Below are 18,271 nucleotides of genomic sequence, written 5' to 3' on the forward strand. Positions count from 1 at the left end.
GGTCAAAGATGCCAGATACCGTTTCACACGGTTTCGCCTCCCGTTATCCCAGTATACGGAGTAGTTGCACCAAGCCACTACACCAGCCACTGCATTAGCCACGTGCCACATTGGGTAACTCGGGAGCTGAATATGTAGTTTTAGGCCTGTACAACTACTGGCAGGCTTCAGGGCAGCAGACCATCCAAGACGCTAAACCAGAAACTAGACCCCTGATCTAGGCAGCGCTGGTCGCGCTACAATCTTTAGAACAGCGCCCTGGGTACTGGTACTGTACTTACTTATCAGAATGGCTTAATTACTTCCAACCTCCGAGTGATTCTTCCGCGCCGCCATGGTTTAACGGCAGCTACTTCAGCCCAGGTCAACAAAGCAACCTCCTGCCTCTCTCCAGCTTGAAGTTTGGAATGCCGGAGACATCCTTCTCTTACATCCCCGACTTTGGCACCTATCACAAGACATCTGCATGATTCACCGCCGATTCGCCAAGCCAAGCCAGGCCCCGGGAATTGGAGCATTTGATCGGCGCCCTTGATGCCCTCGGCAACCCATACCGAGATGCATTTGTTGGCATCGGGCAAGAAGCGGCGACTGGATGACAGCGCTGAAGTTCAGATGCCATTGTAAGTTTATTCCAGGCAGACTCTCGCTCTACTCGACTCGAAGACCCCCTTGCTCATTCCTAGCTACAGGAACTCTACAGACGGATTCATCGCCACCCTCGACAAAAATGACGAACTGCCACTCTTCCAGCAAGCCAACCCGAACCGCGGCTTCAGCATTTCCAGAAAGATGATACCTTTGCCGTCGAACAAGCGAGCTCGTGTAACTCACGATGGCGAAGAGGGCCTGCATGCTCTGTCGAAAAACCCCTCCTCCTACGATGGTTGCCTCAACATCCACGAAAGACTGCAACAAGAGCACCACCAGCAGTTCTCTCACGCTCACCCGACATATGCTCACCAGGCACTCACCAAACCAGTCGTATCACGAACCAATTCTTCAGCTCTGCTCAGTCCTTGCCATATATGCCACCGTAAGCCTACCAAGAAGTCGGACTTGGATTCGTTCGCCGATTGCGAGGGCTGTGGGCAACGAACTTGCTATATATGCATGCGGTCTTGTCGAGACTGGACCTTTGCCTTGAACCCAGCCAGAAGTATTCCCCGGAACGAGGACCAGGGCTACTCGGCGTCCTTCATTATGCAGGATGTAGGCGACGAGAACGATCAACAACCAGAACGCAGTCCGGCGAGCGGGGAACCTAAAGATAGGCGTGAAACAAGCGGCCGCGATATGGACGGTTGGGTGGGCAATGGCCATCGCTCTACGGTTTGCAGCCGCTGCTGCGTGGAACGGGGCAGCGAGGGCGACGTTGTATGCCTTGGCTGCCTTTCCGGCCTGGAGGGGGCTTAGAAGACGATCACGACAACGAGGCACCGTGTACGATTAAAGAAGAGCCGATGCATATACTAAAGGGGACAGTATTGTTACGAATAATGCAGCGAAGACCAATAACCATGAGAGGCACTGGGAGGAAATGTTTTTATTATTACACTAATGGCACACACCCGACGGCTGTGGCCTCTAGGATGAGGAAGCAGCGTGCCCAATTGTAGCAAGGCGTTCAGGAATGGGATATACCATATGTTTTGGAGCATACGCGTTATATTCATGTTCCCTTTGCATTTTCAGGGCAGGGCCATGTGTGCCACGGGCATCAACCTCCGCCCGGCCAGGGAGTCAATTTTCTATCTTGTGTAGTGATAGCAAGGAAATCCGGCTAGGTAAATAGACACATAATATTCATATGGCAAGCTGTTTACACTAAATGCTACTGTACCATTACCATACTCAATTAAAAGATGAAAACAGACAATGCTGTATCTTATATAGCCCCTATAATCTGTTTAATCTCCCTCTCTCTCTTAATCTGATATTATATTACAGCTTATAGAAAGCATAAATAAAACAAAATTTAATCGAGGCTATAGTTAATAATATGCAGCGTTACCACAGTAACAATACTGACTATAAATCTAGATATATATTTGGCATCAAAGTACGAAAATGTATTAAGAGAGCATAGTTGCTCGATCTCGACCGCGGTTTGTGTCATTAAGGGGCAATGTAGCCTATGCCACGGCATCCATTTGTAAGCCTAGGCGTGCTTTACCTTCGATGACCGCTGCTCCGTTCATTTTAGCAGCCCCTACTGAGAATTGTCCGGTATATTTATTCTCTTTGAGACATCGGGTTTATGGAGAATCTTCCTTGTAAACCTTATCTTCCTACGAAGAGCTTACTGGCCCCTTAGCTGGAAGGCTGGTAAACCTATACTTTCTTCTCGGTCTACCACGATCACCCACTGCCATGAAAATCAGTTGCGTATCTGTGATCCAGATTGTCCCACCACACTTGGCGAGGTTAGCATCCCATGGTGATATTGTAATTCACGTCGATGACATGATAAGGGCTTCTTCGTTCCAGAACATCACCATCCTTTATCGAACGGCCACTTATGGCAGTTTGAGTAAGATATGTCCAAGTCTACCCGAGCGTCCGACCACAGGTACAGAGCTTTCAGCGGGGAGACGTTGAGACCAATTAGGAAACTACGCCAGGCTGTTGTTGTTGACCCAATGCCAGCCCAGGAAGGTCTGGCTTGATTCCCCTCGACCGCTTGGTGTATCCCGAAGCCCCACGGCATCTTCCTTAAGTTCTTGATTTGGCCTATTCATCGATGCTTTCGGCAAGTACTTCGCTGAATGCCCGCCTAGAGACGCCGATCTGCCAGTGTTTGTGGGCAAGCCAAACTGGTCAAACACATCAGAGCCCTAGGTATCACATATTTCAAACAACACGCCGCTCCAGCTTACATTCTTTCTAGACCTGAGCAAGACCGTGAGTGTTGCTCGAGAATGGGGCGGACGCAAACCTTGTCATTGATAAATTTGTCTTCGGGACGCCGCTCTTGGCGGCCGTCGCGGGGGAGCGGACGCGAGGCCAGACCAATCCATATGGCTTGGAATTTTGCTATCCAACTCTTCTCGCGGCAGGAGCCGATCTCGACATGGCAGCGTTTGGATATTTCCTGGCCAAGTCCATCAATCCCATGGAATCATCTATTGATCAGCTTGGCTCCGCCATCGACAAGGACGTGGAATCAGGCAACGTAGTCCGGGACTCTCTCCTGGCCGAGTTCGTCTGTAGTCTATAAGAATGATGTATCGCCGAAGCCCTTGATTTCGATTAGGATAAGCTCGATTGCCCGAGATATATCTGATTGTGGTGAAATTCCCAGCTTGAGATTGTGAAAATAGATCATGTAGTACCGAGCGAAGCAGAAAAGGAATGTTACCCCAAACACGATCCCCTCACTTTGTCAGTCCTCGCAGGATTCGTCGCATTGCGAGTGAAGCAGCCAGGGACGATGACAACATCGGTGGACACTCGTTAGCCAAGGTTATCTGAAGACTGATCTGCCTCGCGGATATGCTGAGTCATGCAAGGGCAGTTCGGACGATGGAAATGTATGTATGCGCATATGTAAGACCAGGTACGAGAAAGGTTAAAGAGGCCTTTTACTTGATTGGGGGTTCACAATGCAGCCAAGCCTAACAAGGTCGACGATCAGCGATCAGCTTGTTGCACCAATTGTCAATCGCACGCGGAAGCTGGACTCGTCGACCAATACGTACAGTACAAATCCAGGTAGGGAGGTCTAGAACTCAAGAAAGCAATTGGATTTCTTGACTCGGCTCTGCAGGTGCGTTTTGCATGCTCGTATCACCCCAAGTCTTCCTGTGTCATATCGACGGTTAAATCCACGGTTCTCGGGTTGAATGCAATGCGCAATGCACGCACACAACAGAGCGACCGCACTGGTACTGTTACTGATACCCGTGCCCGGCAAGCGCGTGACTCGGGTGGATTCATGTCAGTTCCAAGGCAGCATCGAACATTGAATTGGACTGAACCCATCCGCCATCAGATAGCAAATCACAAATCACGCCTTCCTTGGGGTCACGTGCTGATTGCTTGGCGGGACCCACCCTGCTGGCATCCAGGCGACCCGGCCCAGTCTCTCTTGTCTGGCGCATTTACTTCCTTATCCTCCAAGCATCCTGCTCATTTGACATCAAATCCAAGTCGATGTCAACTCACACCACCACCTAATAAACACGATACTATCGAACGGTCAATAACCGAACATAAGCCCCCCCAGGAGATTTCAACCGCCGAAATCTCATCGAGATATGAGTCGCGCCGGAAAGCTTGCCCCGGAGGTCAATCGGTAAGTCGCTGATCTCATCTATGCCGAATCTCGTTCGTTTCTCTGCTGCCTCCGAACAAGGCGAGGCCCCCGTGGCCCCCGCTCCCGTCTCCCGTGCTGCCTCGCCTTTCGTGCCGGGCCTTGGGAGGCGGCAAGCCCCCATGCACCTCGCACTACGTCTTGATGTGTCACAGCATGCTAATAACAATTGTCAACAGAGCTTTATTCGTGAAGAATCTAAGGTATGTCTCTCGGGAACCCGGTCGCCCTTCAGCCACCCTTACCTTACTCAACCTTGGCTCTAACAATCTCTCTGTAGCTATAACGTCACGCCAGAAGACTTGTTCGAGCTCTTTGGAAAGTTCGGGCCTATTCGGTACGCATACCCGACTTTATAGTCACCTTAAAGTGTTAAGCTGGGACTATCATTGACCCCTTTGTACAGACAGGTCCGACAGGGCATCGCCACCAACACCAAGGGTACCGCATTCGTCGTTTACGAAGATGTCATGGATGCGAAGCAAGCCTGCGACAAGCTGAACGGCTTCAACTTCCAGAACCGATACCTCGTGGGTATGTAATATGCGGCACCGCATGGTGTTCTTGTGCTGCTTGTCGTTTGTATACCAAGCCAAGACTAACAGATGTCCCTTGGCATAGTATTATATCATCAGCCAGAGAAGATGGTCAAGTCAAAAGAGGACCTCGAAGCCCGCAAGGAGAATTTAGCTCAGCTCAAGAAGCAGCACGGCATCGATTGACAGTTAGACGGGTCTGTGGATAAGCTTCAGACGTCTCGTTCTCAACGCACGTCTGCAGTCCCGTCTTTATCGCCAACCAGCACCTACACATCGTCATCGGTCCCTTCGTTGAGGAAGATGACGACACCGCCACCTCCTGCCAAGAAGCCAGTGAAGTCGACCATGGCAGCTACCACTCCTGTTACTAGGAAGAACAGGGCTGACGACTCCGCCGAGCAAGCGCGTAGCACGCTGATGGGATTCGTGCGAGGTTTCCTTCCCCGGAACTCTACCAACAAGATGTGTATAACTTGACAAGGAGCTATTGTACGACTATCGACCGGCATCGCAGACATTTGGCCCACCTGGCATCTCGACCGTTTCATTAAGGGCATGGAAGTACCTGGCATATCTAATCGGCTTTAAACGTGCGTTGGCCTCCCTCGATAACTACAAAATTCATTCCGTCCCGGACGCGTTTTCGCCAAGGCCAATGGATGCAACTTTCTTCTTCTTTCGTGTTTTCGGCAGGGGTTCAAGGCTTTAGGCCCGCCCCATGCTTTCGTTGTCAGACGGGCTTTCACTTTGCCTCGGTTTCGTATGGATTTGTTTTAGGCAGAATGACGTTACACTACTCTCTAAGGCCGTTGGCCTATGGTTTACTTTACGGAATGCAATTCGGTTACGACGAGCACAGCTGAACGCGGGCTGTGACTCTGCCGGAGAACAAAGAAAGCATCATCTTCTCGCTCCCTGTGTTTGTGTCGTAGCTCCTGTGTTTGCCGCCGTGCTTCATTTGGCTTGCAAGTTGAGGCCCGATGTCATAGTATCGACCATCTGACCTCTCTGCCCAAGGCAAGGTAAATGGCTAGCCATGCATTGCCAGCAATCGGAGGGCAGCACGTAATGATTGCGCCGTGACTAGAGCCCCGAAACCAGCCAAGTCTATTGGCGGTGAGCCAAAACAAGTGGAACTGGGGGTGATGCTGTAATTATTTGGCAATATATCTTAGTAAGGCGTTGCTGGTTGGGATGGACGATGTGCTTCACGTAATCCGCTACAAATAGCCGTGTTAGTGTAGCGTAGCGCATGATTTCGTTGGCTGGGCACGGCATTTGGGCGCAAGCTGGCAAGAAGGCGCGCGCGTGATCGTCGCGAGTATTTGCTGTGCTACTTGGACTATTGATGGATAGGCTGACAGGTGATGGCAAAGTAAAGTTTGGCCATGACATTGCGACTCCCGACATGTCTGTCTGGATTTGGAGGCGACACGATACGAGGTGCCTGGGTGCCAATTCGTCCCATCTATGGATCGCTGATGGATCGCTAATGAACAGGAGATAAACCGACCGAACTTTTGGCATCTGGGCACTGTCCCTTTTGTCTGCTTGCCTCGTCCCGGCTTGCGACTTGCGGCTGAGGGTCCAGTTCTCTGTGGCATTTCTTGGGTGTGGTTTCAGGCATGAGCTGCGGCCGTGTTAATTCGTGCCATTTATCCGCCCGCTTCCAGGCCCCATGCGCCATGACAGCATGGAGCGCTCCTCCGCCCCAGCGGCAGGTAAGCAGGTACAGTAAGGACCCGAGCCAAGCACCCCCAAGCACCCGAGGTACCTACAGCACTGCCTACAGCAGTAGCACCACCCCCCTAAAGACTTCTCCCCCGGGTCGTGTTTCATTGTCATCCCATATCCCATGATTACATACTTTGATTGCCCTCTCTTTTTCTTGTCCGGCTCACCATCAGCTTCTTTTCGACTGCTCTCTGGCTTGGTACTTGGATATAATTTCGTTTTGTTCGGATCCCATGAAACCAGGCCGATTCGAGAGACAGTAGCCACCGATCCCCGAATCCTGCAGCGCTGCGTCTCCAACTCTGCCACGCCACTTGCCGCTGCTACTTCCTACATACGCGCGGGACACCACTGCCTGTCTGCCTTGTGCCTGTCTGCCGATCTATCACTACACACACACACACACATTCCATTCGTGGCCTGCCTGATCGACGTCCATTTCGAACTGCAATAACTTCCTCGAATCTTGTCTCGTTTAGTCTTGTCTCGTCTTATCTTTCTTCTCTTCGACCACCAAGAAGCTAGCAGCCTATTGCGTACTCTTCTGTTACCCGGTGCAGCTGCCAGTCGCCCCGACGACTTCCCCTGCAAATGTCACCAAATCCGATGGTAGACGGCCCTCCTACCGCCCTCAACGATGCCGCAACCGCGATAGCCAGCGCAACTCTTGCCGCTAGCCACCCCGCCTCCCAAGCGATCGGCATGCTCGCCTCGGCCACGACCACAGCGCTCGCCGCGGCGGCCACCTCGGCCTTATCCACGGCGGCCGACGACAAACCCAGCGGCGGGCAGGGCGAGTGCAGGCTGCTGGGCCCCTTCGCGCTTCTGGTGCAACTGGCCCTCGGTGGACTGGCCCTCATGTCTCTCGTTTACAAGCGATGGCGAGAGCGGCCGCAGCGGCCCGTCAAGATCTGGTTCTTCGATGCGTCCAAGCAGGTGTTCGGCAGCGTCCTGGTGCACATGGCCAACGTTTTCATGTCCATGCTCACGAGCGGCCGTTTCTCGGTCAAACTGGAGCCCACGAACGTCCAGACCGTCGCGAGGCTGCTGCGAAGGGACGAGGATCCCTATGTGCCCAACCCATGTTCCTTATACCTGCTAAATTTAGCTATTGACGTAAGTTGTTGCTGCATATGCACTGACTCCGGGCATAACCTTCACCCCAGAGGGGGCACGAGCTAACATACCACACGACACTAGACAACGGTTGGAATCCCTATACTCATCATCCTGCTGCGCGTCATCACCGGCCTTGCGTCGTACACGCCGTTCGGCCAGCCGGCCGAGTCCATCCAGTCCGGATACTATGGTCGCCCGCCCAACGCGTTGTGGTGGCTCAAGCAGTCGCTCATCTACTTCTGCGGACTCTTTGGCATGAAGATCTGTGTCCTGATCCTCTTCTTGGTGCTGCCCTGGATATCACACATTGGCGACTGGGCCCTGGGATGGACCGAGGGAAACGAGCGCCTGCAGATCGTCTTCGTCATGATGCTGTTCCCGCTCATCATGAATGCTATGCAATACTATATCATCGATGGCTTCATAAAGAAGCAGGAGTCGGACCACGAAAGGCTGCCCACAGAGGACCCTGATCACGACCGGCGGAGCCCCTTCGATGATGCGCCGGCGGACAGCGATGACGACGTAGCCTCGGGCAGCGAGAATAGCGACGACGTCCGATTATCACGGTCACAGGAGTTCAAGCGAACCCAGGAATCTAAGCGAAGCGAAGCCAGGGGGGCCCAAGGTCAGCAGTGATGAGTACAACCCGGATGTCGATGGTCATTCCGTGATAGGGAGCAGCAACGTGCCTAAGGGGAGAGGCAAGCTGTTGCAGAAGGAGATGATTCCGCATGAGTAAAGAAAGAAGAAGAAAAAGGGGCTTACAGGTATCTGCATTTTCTATCAGCATTCAGTACGGCGTTTCCAAACGGTTTCTCGATTAGTGCGGGCGGGAGAGCTTTGCATTATTGCATCATGGCATCATTGTATATACATAATGGGGAGTCTATCACAAAGGTGCATATACACACCTCGTCTTAACACGGCATGAATTGGACGATCCCTGGCTACAACCATTTACCAGTTGATTCGTGATTTTGACTGAAACGTCGAGGTTTGTCTGCGTGCCGGGAAGAGAGATGGCAAAGAGAAGAGCCAGAATCGTCATATTGGTTGATGATTTGTGCAATGCTATTTTTCAGAACATGCTACGGTTCCATCCCGTGAGCGCTCAAGCAGATACAGATAAATGTACAGGCACAGACAGGCAGCGCAGATGCCCATGGCCCGAATCGGAATGGGGTCGAAGAAACCTCCCAGATACAACCACGCAAATTACCCTCGATGCTACCACTATAGGTAGATGAATGCATGTAACCCAATCTGCCATCCCACTTTCACTCCAGGACGCCCAAGAACGCCTAGCTATCTTCATGCTTGTTGTCACATGGCCGGCCTTTTCCCCTAGCCACCCTCTGCTCCCGTAGGCCCATTCTCAGAAACTCCGTGGGGGTAATATACAAGAAAGCAGAGGAGGGTTTCCATTCGAATGAGTAATGATTAAGCCACTGGCTTTCGTTGTTCTTCCTTCCTTTCTTTCTTCGTTTCTTTTTGTTTTGTATAAATATCATAATATTTAGTCATGAATATAGGGGGCCTAGATCCAACACGCGAGCACTCCACGACCCTGTTGCTTAGAAGACGCACGCGCTTTTATACAGCGGGCTTGTAAGTGCGATATCCGGGGTAGGCCTTTCCGCCGTTAGCCGCTTGTGGTGGCTGCGGACTCGCGCTATCGTCAGACCGCGAATAGCCCGAGCTAAAGTCGAAGCCGCCCGCGTTCTGGATGGGCGAGACCGGCGGCGGCACGTCGGTATATGAGCGTTGTGGGGGAGCACGTGCTGTCTGCGGCGTCACATCATAGGTGTTCTGCCGTCGAGGTCCAGGCTGCTGCTGTGGCTGGCGGCCGTAGCCATTGGGTGTTTGCGATCTCGCACCGTAGCCACCATAGCCGCCGTTCTGCCCGTACCCGCTCTGTTGTTGCTGCTGAGGTGCAGGAGAAGCCCTCATGCGTGGGTCCGGACCTCCGTATCCACCCTGATTGTACCCTCTCGGATCATTGTAACCGTCACCGCCCTGCTGTTGGGGTGCCGGAGTCCTCATTCTATTGGGGCTTCCTCCATAAGGACCGTTGCCTTGCGGTGTAGGCCCACGAGGAGGGGGGGCATTGCCGTATGCAGCATTTGAAGGTGTTATACTCCGAGAGTAGTCGTCGTATGGCCTAGGGGTTCGAGATTGGGGATAACCCTGGTTCATGCCTTGGTTCATCTGCTCATGCCCGTAGCCACCGTTATTGTTATAGCCCTGGCCCATAGCGCTCGCAACAGCCACTGCACCAGCGGCTGGCATGCCATAGCCCTGGTCATAGCCTTGTCCGCCGCTTGGATCGCTATAGGGCTGGTTTCCATAACCTTGATTCATGTTCTCGCGCGAGACTTGACCATAACTGCCATTGTTGAAGCCGTCGTTGTAAACCTGTCCGCTGGCGTTTCCATTCATGCCATACATGTTATTTTCCGGACGGGCCGCACCCATATATCCATTGGGCCCGGCTTGTGAGGGCGGACCATATGGGCTGTTACCGCCAGCAGGGGAGACACCGTTTGGTGAAACCCCGCGAGACACTCCACCAGCAGCCATCAGGGAAGCGTTCTGCATTGTGTCCGGCTTCTTCATCGGCTCCAGCTCAACAGCGTCCTCTTCGATCAGCACTTTCTTCGATGAGGCTCCGTCCCAGCTTGGCATCTGCGGCAACTCGTCACCTCCGCCCTTCTTTCCCATGTCGAACTCGGCGTATTGCGGCGGCTCAGACTTGGCGGCGAAAGACGGAGCGGCCGTGGGGGCCATTGTAGGGGCCATTGTAGGGGCGAACATGGGAGCCTGGGATCGGTAGGCCTGGTTTTCGGCATGATGCGGCGGGATGAAAGGGTCATCGAGGTATTTGTTCTTCTTCTGCGGCGAGTCGCAGCACCCGCAGCAGTTCCCACAACACTTGAGGCATTGGAAGCAGGAACAGCAGCACGAAAGACCGCAGCACAGACACCGAATGCAACACCATATAATGGAGAAAAGGATCAAACCAAGTACAATAATAACTCCAATCACTGGCCACCTGCGCACACACTATTAGTCAATGCCGACGTTTGTGTACATGTTTGAAGGAAAGGGAGACGCTTACTTGCAATACACTGCCTGCATGCAGTTATCCCAACTCGAGAAGGCCGTCTTCACGTCCATAACCTGGCCCTTGGCATCGCTTATCGCATCTCGTTTCATGAAGCCAGCTGCTACGCTTCTGGCCACCAGGTTCAGCAGTGCCTCCCCGGTGCTCCTCTCAGGCACCAGGCTCCGCTCCATGACGGAGCCGATATGAGGCATGTTGTCGTCAAACCCGCAGGTACCAGAGAATCACCCAGAAGATTCTGTGACTACCGGAAAGACACAAAAACGTTGGAACAGGTGCTGCGCATTCGACGATTGAAATTCAAATCGGTTGCTATGTTTCCATCCTCCAATGGCGGCCAGGTGTGGGAAATGGGTGGCTTGTTCGCGCGGGATTTGGCTTTCGAATTACTCGCGAAGTAACAATTGCCGGAGAGAGAAACTAAGTCGAATTGCCGATTGCGAAGATGAGGTCGTAGCACCAGTTGAGGCGCCAAAGCGAGATAGCGGCTAAGAGATCAAAAACAAACAAGCAGCCTGCCAGTTCTGCAGGACCAGGATCCAACTAAAAATCGAATGCAGTCGAAGGCGTAGCCGGCTTGGTCGAAGTGGTAAGGATGATACAAGGTAATGAGCGTTGGCGACAGGCGACGTGGTGGTGGAAATGCGCACAAAGGCACTTAGAGACTGGTAAGCGAGAACGAGGCAGTGTAAAAGGAACGACTGTTGGCCATAGACCAAGGAATAAATCAATTGATTGATTGGGTGTAACACGAGATTCTCTTTCTTCTCACGCCCGTCGAGGGGTAAATAGGAAACTAAATCACGAGCCCAACGTCAACGACAATTCAGAAGGGGCCTCTTTCGGTTAACCAAAAAAGAAGAAGAAAAAAGAATGTAGAGAAAAAGAGAGTCAGCAGCCCCAGATTGCTGTGAGACGGGACAGGGTCACGATAGTCTCTCTTCTTCACGAGAGGGACGCTTTGCGACTGGGGAAACACAAACAGAGAGAAGGAGAGAGAGAACTCGGCCACGCACACAATCAAGCCGAATCCATGGAACCCATAGAATCCATAGATGCTGGGGGCGAGCGGTCGGGCGGTCGCAATTAGCTGGAGCGGAGCGACAAGGATGCTGCTTTGATCTGCCTGGCCTCCTGGCTAGCTGGTCGGTCCGCCGCCAAGCACCAAGCTTCCATTATGTATGTACTTGCCCCCAAGCCCCTAGCTGCGTGAGAAGTGGCCAAGACTTCCAAGAGCCGTCTGGGGGTCCCTCAAGCAGTACTCAAGTGACCAGGCATATTCCGTAGGCTGTAGATTGCACGCTGCAAAGTAAGCCATCGGGATTGATGAAACCGAAAAGTATCAGAGCTGGGTGGCTGTGTAGGCAGCCCAAGACGCCTCGGCGCCTAGACAAAGAATCCTTCAAAGAATCCTTCAACAAACTAGGTTCGTCCAGAGTATTTGATTGCTCCTGCTGTCCTACCTCGGTGCTGCGACGCTGTGCTGCCATTCTGCTCCATCCTGAACGGCGTTTGGTGTTGTATTGGATATTGGGCCTATTTGACATTGTCCATCCCGCTCAAACCGTTATGAGTATGACCCACCCGCCATTGTGGCTAATTTGCTGCTCGCTTGTCGTCTTGCCGTCTCGCCGCCCTGGCGCCTGGCGATCTGCTAGGCAGAATTAGACCAAGCTGCAACCCGTCCCTGGGCCTACTAGGCTGGCTACCTGACTGCCAATGCATTTCATTATTGCGATCTGATGCCGACATGTGGATCTTTACCCGAGCAAGATGGATCGTCTGGACTGCTGGACTGCTGGACTGCTGGACTGCTGGACTGACATGAAGCAAGCTGCTCCCACGAGTTGAAGTCGTCATTTTTATGTGTCGTAAAGGAAGTATTTTGCATACAGAAGTGCAATGTATCCCATGTACAGCGCAATCTTACTTTTTCGGATCCGGCTTCCTATTGCTGACATCACGTTTGCCATCTTGATTAGGGGTTCAATCAATCTAACACAATAGCCATAATCATGTCTCCCGGCCCCGCACGCGAGAGGAGGGACCTTCGTAGATACCAAGCTCGATCTGGATTTTCATAAGACGGAAACATATGTAAACTTCGTAATCGGTTGCGACAACTAATCTCAACCTTTGTAAATTCATTACTAAGGCTGCCAGGTTGGGCTATGGAGAAAACCATCATGATATAAAACAAAACAAGGACCCTTCTCTTTTTCAACGCCTATTAATGCTGCTCCAATAAGACACCCGGTTTTCGAATCATGCGGCAACGAGTGCGGGCTGCTGGCTATCGGCTGTCCTGCCCGATGCGAGGCCATCCCATCTCGTTTGGACCAGAGGGCCTCGTCGAGTCGCGTCTTTGGGATCTACGCGATACTTGAGCTTCACACCCATGGCCGCAAGTTCGACATCAAGATACTTCAGAGCACCGGGCACCGCCACGAGTGTAGTGTCCTCGCCGCCAACCCACTGGTTGCCCTGGCCATCTTCCCATATCTCGCCCGTGATTTTGGCCAATTCCCCGTCCTTCATCTGATCCACCCGCTCGGCACAGTTTCGGCAGCGAACCGTGCTGACCGTCTTCTTCTTCGTCACAAACGGCGAAACTGTTGGCTGCACCGAGAGGAAGGAGCCGCACTTCCTGCAGATCCATGACCGCGAATAATCCGAACAGTTCATCAGACGGTCCTGGAGGAGGAATGCCGTGCCGTGAGCAAGCAAAGCATCACGCTCCATCTCTCCCACACGGATACCACCACCACGTTTCCTTCCCTTGATTGGCTGGCCAGTAGTGGATACGACAGGACCAGTCGTTCGAACTTGGTACTTGTCGTTCACCATGTGTCTTAAGCGTTGGTAGTAGACGACACCGATGTAGATGTCCGCAGCCAGCTCCTCGCCAGTAATTCCAGAATACATCGGCTCGTTTCCATGGTAGTTGTACCCGGCCATCTTCAACTGATGACCAAAGTAGTCGCCGGCCGTGTTCTCCTCATTGAACCGGAATGGAGTCGACTCTTGCGCCAAGCCGTGAAGACAACCAGCTTTACCGGCCAGCGACTCCACGAACATACCAATTGTCATACGCGATGGGAAAGCGTGAGGGTTGATGATAATATCCGGCTGAATGCCCGATTCTGAAAACGGCATATCAATAGCTGGCCATTTCTGAGAGGCAACACCTTTCTGTCCGTGACGGGAGGAAAACTTGTCACCAATGACAGGTGAGCGAGGGATGCGGAACTTGATGGAGATGGTCTGCGCAGGCTCGTTGCCTGTCTCGCTGCCGAGCAGTCGAACCTCGTCAATGAAGCCGACTTCCGAATCCTTGTACTTCTCGTAGTGTGTTAGACCGTCTCTGTTCACCAAGTTTCCGCTGTAATCTGCGGAAACAGTATGCCAGGCGCAGATGACATCGCCCTCCTGCACCATTCTCCCAATGTGCGGTAAGCCGTCATCGCCCAGCATGGTCTGAACAGAGTCCTTGACAGGAGCGCCCGGTGCGAACCCAAAGAGCTTTTGTACGCCCTTGGTATTCTTTGATCTACTCTCTTCCTTCAGAGTTACCTTTTTCACCTTATAGATAGTGCCATGGCCAAAGCCACGTTCGTGTGCCGATTTATTAATAATCATAGCGTCGTCCATATCGTATCCAGTGTACGAGATAACAGCAACCACCGCATTGAAGCCGTTGGGAAAGTTGTCGAAACCGTAAGCATTATGCAGGGGCGAACGCACGACTGGTGTTTGTCCGGTTTGAATGCGATACATCTTGCTGTCGGTTCGGTAGCGTAAGGCTGTAGCGGGAGTCCCCATGGTTTGTTTACCCATTTGACATTGGTACATGTTTCTTGGCGATTGGTTGAAGTCTGAGAAGGGCGTCATATTGGCCAAGATGGACAGCATGTTGGTCGGATCAAACTCGACATGAGTAGATTCTCCGGAAACAACTTCTGGTTCCGTGCAGGCAATTGACATGTAAGGCTGTTCAAGCGGTCCAACGTAGTCTTCCTTCTCTAGCGGTAGGTACTTCACCGGCCGTGTCATCCTGGCAGGCTCTGAAGACATGTAGATACCAGGATAAGAGCCACCGTTGGAGGCAGGAACATAACCAATCTCAAGATGTAGCGGAACGCCGTGAGATCCCTCTACTTTCCAGTGCCGGAATGTGTCCGCGATCCTTCGCGATTCAGCGGGTTTACACCATCCGAGAATGCGTCCATTAAGCATGACAGGGACACTCTCGTCAGTAGCGGCCGAAGAGGTACTGACCACTCCGAGCTCTGCAGCAAGCGCTGGAATCGATGAAGCATCAACTGCTTTTGTCATGATCTTGCACTTATGGGCCAGGTGATTAAGAAGTCCACATGGAGAACCATCTGGAGTGTGCACAGGGCAGAGGAAACCCCAAGATTCGGGGAGCAGTTTCCGGACAGTGGTGGTCTTCAACTGGGCGAAGAAACTACCACGATGCACCATGCGGAAGTGACTAATGAATCGCAAAAAGTTCAGCTTCTCGGCTACGACTGTGAAACCGGAAACTTGCTGCAAATCCAAGCCAGACTGAGAGTTGAGATTGCCAGTGGACAAGAAATACTGCAACATCTCACCGAGGTTCTCGGTGGTCTTCTGGAAGATTTTCAGGGGAAAGTCCTTGGCAAACTCTTGTGACGTAAAAGTTCTCGCCGAGTTTCTCCTGAAGTAATCCCGCAGCGAAGCCCGTACGCCGGTCGACAGAAGTTCATCAAGTCGCTCCTTGATAATCATACCGTACAAGAAGCCACCAAGGAGAATCTCCTGGTTCTGTGCAGCATCAGGGTTGTCCACGGCGCATTCACCAGCTACTAGAGCATACAGCTTGCGGATGGAGAGAAGAAGCAGGCGGAATTTATCAGAATCTTGCTTCTCTGTGACGTTGACGTTCCCCAAATGCACCAGTACGATCTTCCGCAAGAACTCCGTTCCTGCTTCGTAGTTGGACAAAGTTTCCGATACACCAAGAACTGGTCGGAATTTTTCTCCGAGGTATGCTCGAGTCTGCTCTTTCGTATATAATCCATATGTTTTGTAGGTTCGCAGTAGAAGCTCAACTCTGTCTGTAAGGAAGGTGTTCTTGATACCTTTGGAGTCAGGCGAGCCAACCAGCCCCTCAAAGATTTCGCGATCGTTTGTCTCGACGAGCGCCTTGAGGATCATCAAGACCGGAACGAGGTACTCGGACTTGCGCCAAGAAAATCTGAACGTGACATTGCCATCGTTCAAATAGTGGAGGTTGTTGGTCTGAGAAGTCTCGTCGGGGCGTACAGATCTGATAATGATGCCGTACGAGGTATAACTGGGACCACGGTTCTGGAAGCTCGGGCGTTCAATGGCCAGTGGAAAGTTCCTTCGGTTCACGAGAAGAAGTCGGATGATTTTCTCGATACCATTGACAATGAAATAACCTCCCAGCTCTTCGGATTCTTCCTTTCGTGCAACAAGCTGCGCAGGACTGTTGTTTCTGAGGTGACAAAACTTGGACTAATCCAAAGTGCATTAGTATCGGCTCGTTTCGTCGTTGCGCATTTTACAGTCTGCTCTTACCTTAACCATCAAAGGCATCTGTCCAAGCTCTCGTACGAATTCCCTTGATTCGCCATCGTTGATTCTGTACTCAAAGGTGGCGGCTAGTTTTCCTCGGTAGGTGACGTGCCTCTCCCTACACTCGGCAGGGAAAATCTCGCGGACTTTGGCGAATTTGTTGGACGGCGGTACCTGTGACTTCTGCACGTGTATATCCTTGATCTTAATCGAGAGGCGATTCCTTGAAGCTAGGGGTGATCTATCATCACCATCAAGGAATGTCCTCGTGCCAATATCGGCAATGCCCTTGTCGAGAAGCCCGCCTTCCTCGAAGATCGCGTCAAAAGACTCGATATGGGGATCGACGGCGATCTGGAGTAGAGGATAGGCAGAGTGGTCCGCCGGCGGGTCTGTAAAGAGCTTCTGGCGACGCAAGGTGTTGTATTCGTGATCCCAGCTTGTGCTGGTCGGCGCGGGCGCCATGATGAGGTCCGGTCAGCGAACTGCGCCGAGATGTTTCAAGCAGATAGCTTAACAATGCACCCGAACACAATCCAACATGGGAGGAAGCCAAGATGATATTCAATTGCAAGGCTTGCTGTGTCGAATTTGGACCGTGGTATTTGGCGTTATGGGCGATCGAGTGTACAACTTTCTTGGACCATAGGAAAAATAAAATAAAAAGTTTCCAGCGATAAGCGGTCGCAAAGTGTCTTATCTTAACCCCGAAGCCGCTGTGGGCTTGGAGTGCCCCGCATACATACATGTCTAATGTGCAGTAGCTCCTCCCTTCGGAGTCCTCACTATCACAGATCTACGGTCCCTGGGTGGTACAATTACATGCCATACGAGGAAGTGAAAGCGGCGATTGGCATGTCGACACGCAATTGATGATAGACGCATGTATGTAGGCGCTTCGGAGAAAACCACCAGACCAAGTAGACTCAAGTGGGAAAACGATACAAATCGCCTGAGTTGATGTGTGCCTTGCGTCGCCGGGTTTGATGCACGATTACGTCCTTGTCGATAGCATAAATTCCAATATATGTTACTGTAAAGTATTAGGTTTAGGAAACTAGTTACTACAAGCCCATGAATCTGGTATATCATCCCCGGGCAAGAACCAGGACATGAACGCATTCTACAAACCAAGGCTCCTCTGCTGCCTATTGCTGGCCTCGCTGACCTCATTTGGGGTACACAACCGACAGGACTGACACCAATGGCTTCGATAATTGCTTGGCTGTTCTTACGAATCCTTTCCATGATCTGAGCCTCGCCAGTGGTATCTCGGCAAAGCAGGCAATATGCGCGACCGGCATAGGCTTTGGGTGTGTACATGGGCGTCATTGGGCTGCAATCTCACGCGATGTGTGCAGTATGCCTGTACGTCGTAGCTTGAGGGTCTTGCACGGATGAGTGGTTGATAAACCTCCTAGAATGTGGTCTGCTGGTCCAAGTAACAGGTCGCGGTGGGAACAAATGCATGGATCTCGGTTGTTGCAGTGATGCCTGATCTCTGGCCCGTGGGTGCGGCTCTCTCTCTCTCTCTCTCTTTGGATAGCGAATTGAGAGGTGAATGATGCCTGGAATTCATGAGCCCAGGGGTCGCTCCGGCCTTCGCCAAACCCTTTCGTTCTCGCCGTGGCCATGTCCGAAAAATGCTAGCAAGCTTCATCGTCTTTTGCTCATTCCACCTTGCCTCAGTTGCTCGCAGCACTGCGATCTTAAACAACGAGCGGACGCCAACCTATCAATCTGAAGTTACAGGGGTCTCGTTACAATACTACCCCAAGCAGTGTGTGACTTTCCGGCTGTACGTTCTACTACGAGCGGAGAACTGCGCAGGTCGCCGCTATCTGTTGCCGG

The 18,271-nt window shown here is 52.1% G+C and overlaps 5 protein-coding genes across 5 annotated transcripts; 3 read left to right on the top strand and 2 right to left on the bottom strand.

Moving 5' to 3' along the window:
- Nucleotides 1-534: 534 nt before the first annotated feature.
- On the top strand, nucleotides 535-1,416 carry PG998_002110 (uncharacterized protein; the record flags this gene model as incomplete). The annotated part of the gene is made up of 2 exons (XM_066868928.1): nucleotides 535-623; nucleotides 687-1,416. 2 exons carry the CDS (start codon nucleotides 535-537, stop codon nucleotides 1,414-1,416), a joined length of 819 nt encoding a protein of 272 aa, XP_066737343.1.
- A 2,843-nt stretch (nucleotides 1,417-4,259) lies between these two features.
- Nucleotides 4,260-5,037, top strand: PG998_002111 (uncharacterized protein; the record flags this gene model as incomplete). The annotated part of the gene is made up of 5 exons (XM_066868929.1): nucleotides 4,260-4,297; nucleotides 4,495-4,518; nucleotides 4,596-4,652; nucleotides 4,722-4,849; nucleotides 4,937-5,037. The coding sequence occupies 5 exons, from the start codon at nucleotides 4,260-4,262 to the stop codon at nucleotides 5,035-5,037; spliced, it is 348 nt and encodes a 115-aa protein (XP_066737344.1).
- A 2,157-nt stretch (nucleotides 5,038-7,194) lies between these two features.
- Nucleotides 7,195-8,346, top strand: PG998_002112 (FK506-binding protein 2 precursor; the record flags this gene model as incomplete). The annotated part of the gene is made up of 2 exons (XM_066868930.1): nucleotides 7,195-7,704; nucleotides 7,789-8,346. The coding sequence occupies 2 exons, from the start codon at nucleotides 7,195-7,197 to the stop codon at nucleotides 8,344-8,346; spliced, it is 1,068 nt and encodes a 355-aa protein (XP_066737345.1).
- Nucleotides 8,347-9,303: 957 nt separating this feature from the next.
- Nucleotides 9,304-11,028, bottom strand: PG998_002113 (uncharacterized protein; the record flags this gene model as incomplete). The annotated part of the gene is made up of 2 exons (XM_066868931.1): nucleotides 9,304-10,641; nucleotides 10,840-11,028. 2 exons carry the CDS (start codon nucleotides 11,026-11,028, stop codon nucleotides 9,304-9,306), a joined length of 1,527 nt encoding a protein of 508 aa, XP_066737346.1.
- Nucleotides 11,029-13,099: 2,071 nt separating this feature from the next.
- On the bottom strand, nucleotides 13,100-16,885 carry PG998_002114 (uncharacterized protein; the record flags this gene model as incomplete). Its single annotated transcript, XM_066868932.1, has 2 exons — nucleotides 13,100-16,360; nucleotides 16,424-16,885. The coding sequence occupies 2 exons, from the start codon at nucleotides 16,883-16,885 to the stop codon at nucleotides 13,100-13,102; spliced, it is 3,723 nt and encodes a 1,240-aa protein (XP_066737347.1).
- Between the last annotated feature and the right edge of the window lie 1,386 nt (nucleotides 16,886-18,271).

The sequence above is a fragment of the Apiospora kogelbergensis genome (assembly GCF_038363985.1).
Source record: "Apiospora kogelbergensis strain CBS 113332 chromosome Unknown utg000001l_segment0_segment0, whole genome shotgun sequence".
NCBI classification, from domain to species: Eukaryota; Fungi; Ascomycota; class Sordariomycetes; order Amphisphaeriales; family Apiosporaceae; genus Apiospora; species Apiospora kogelbergensis.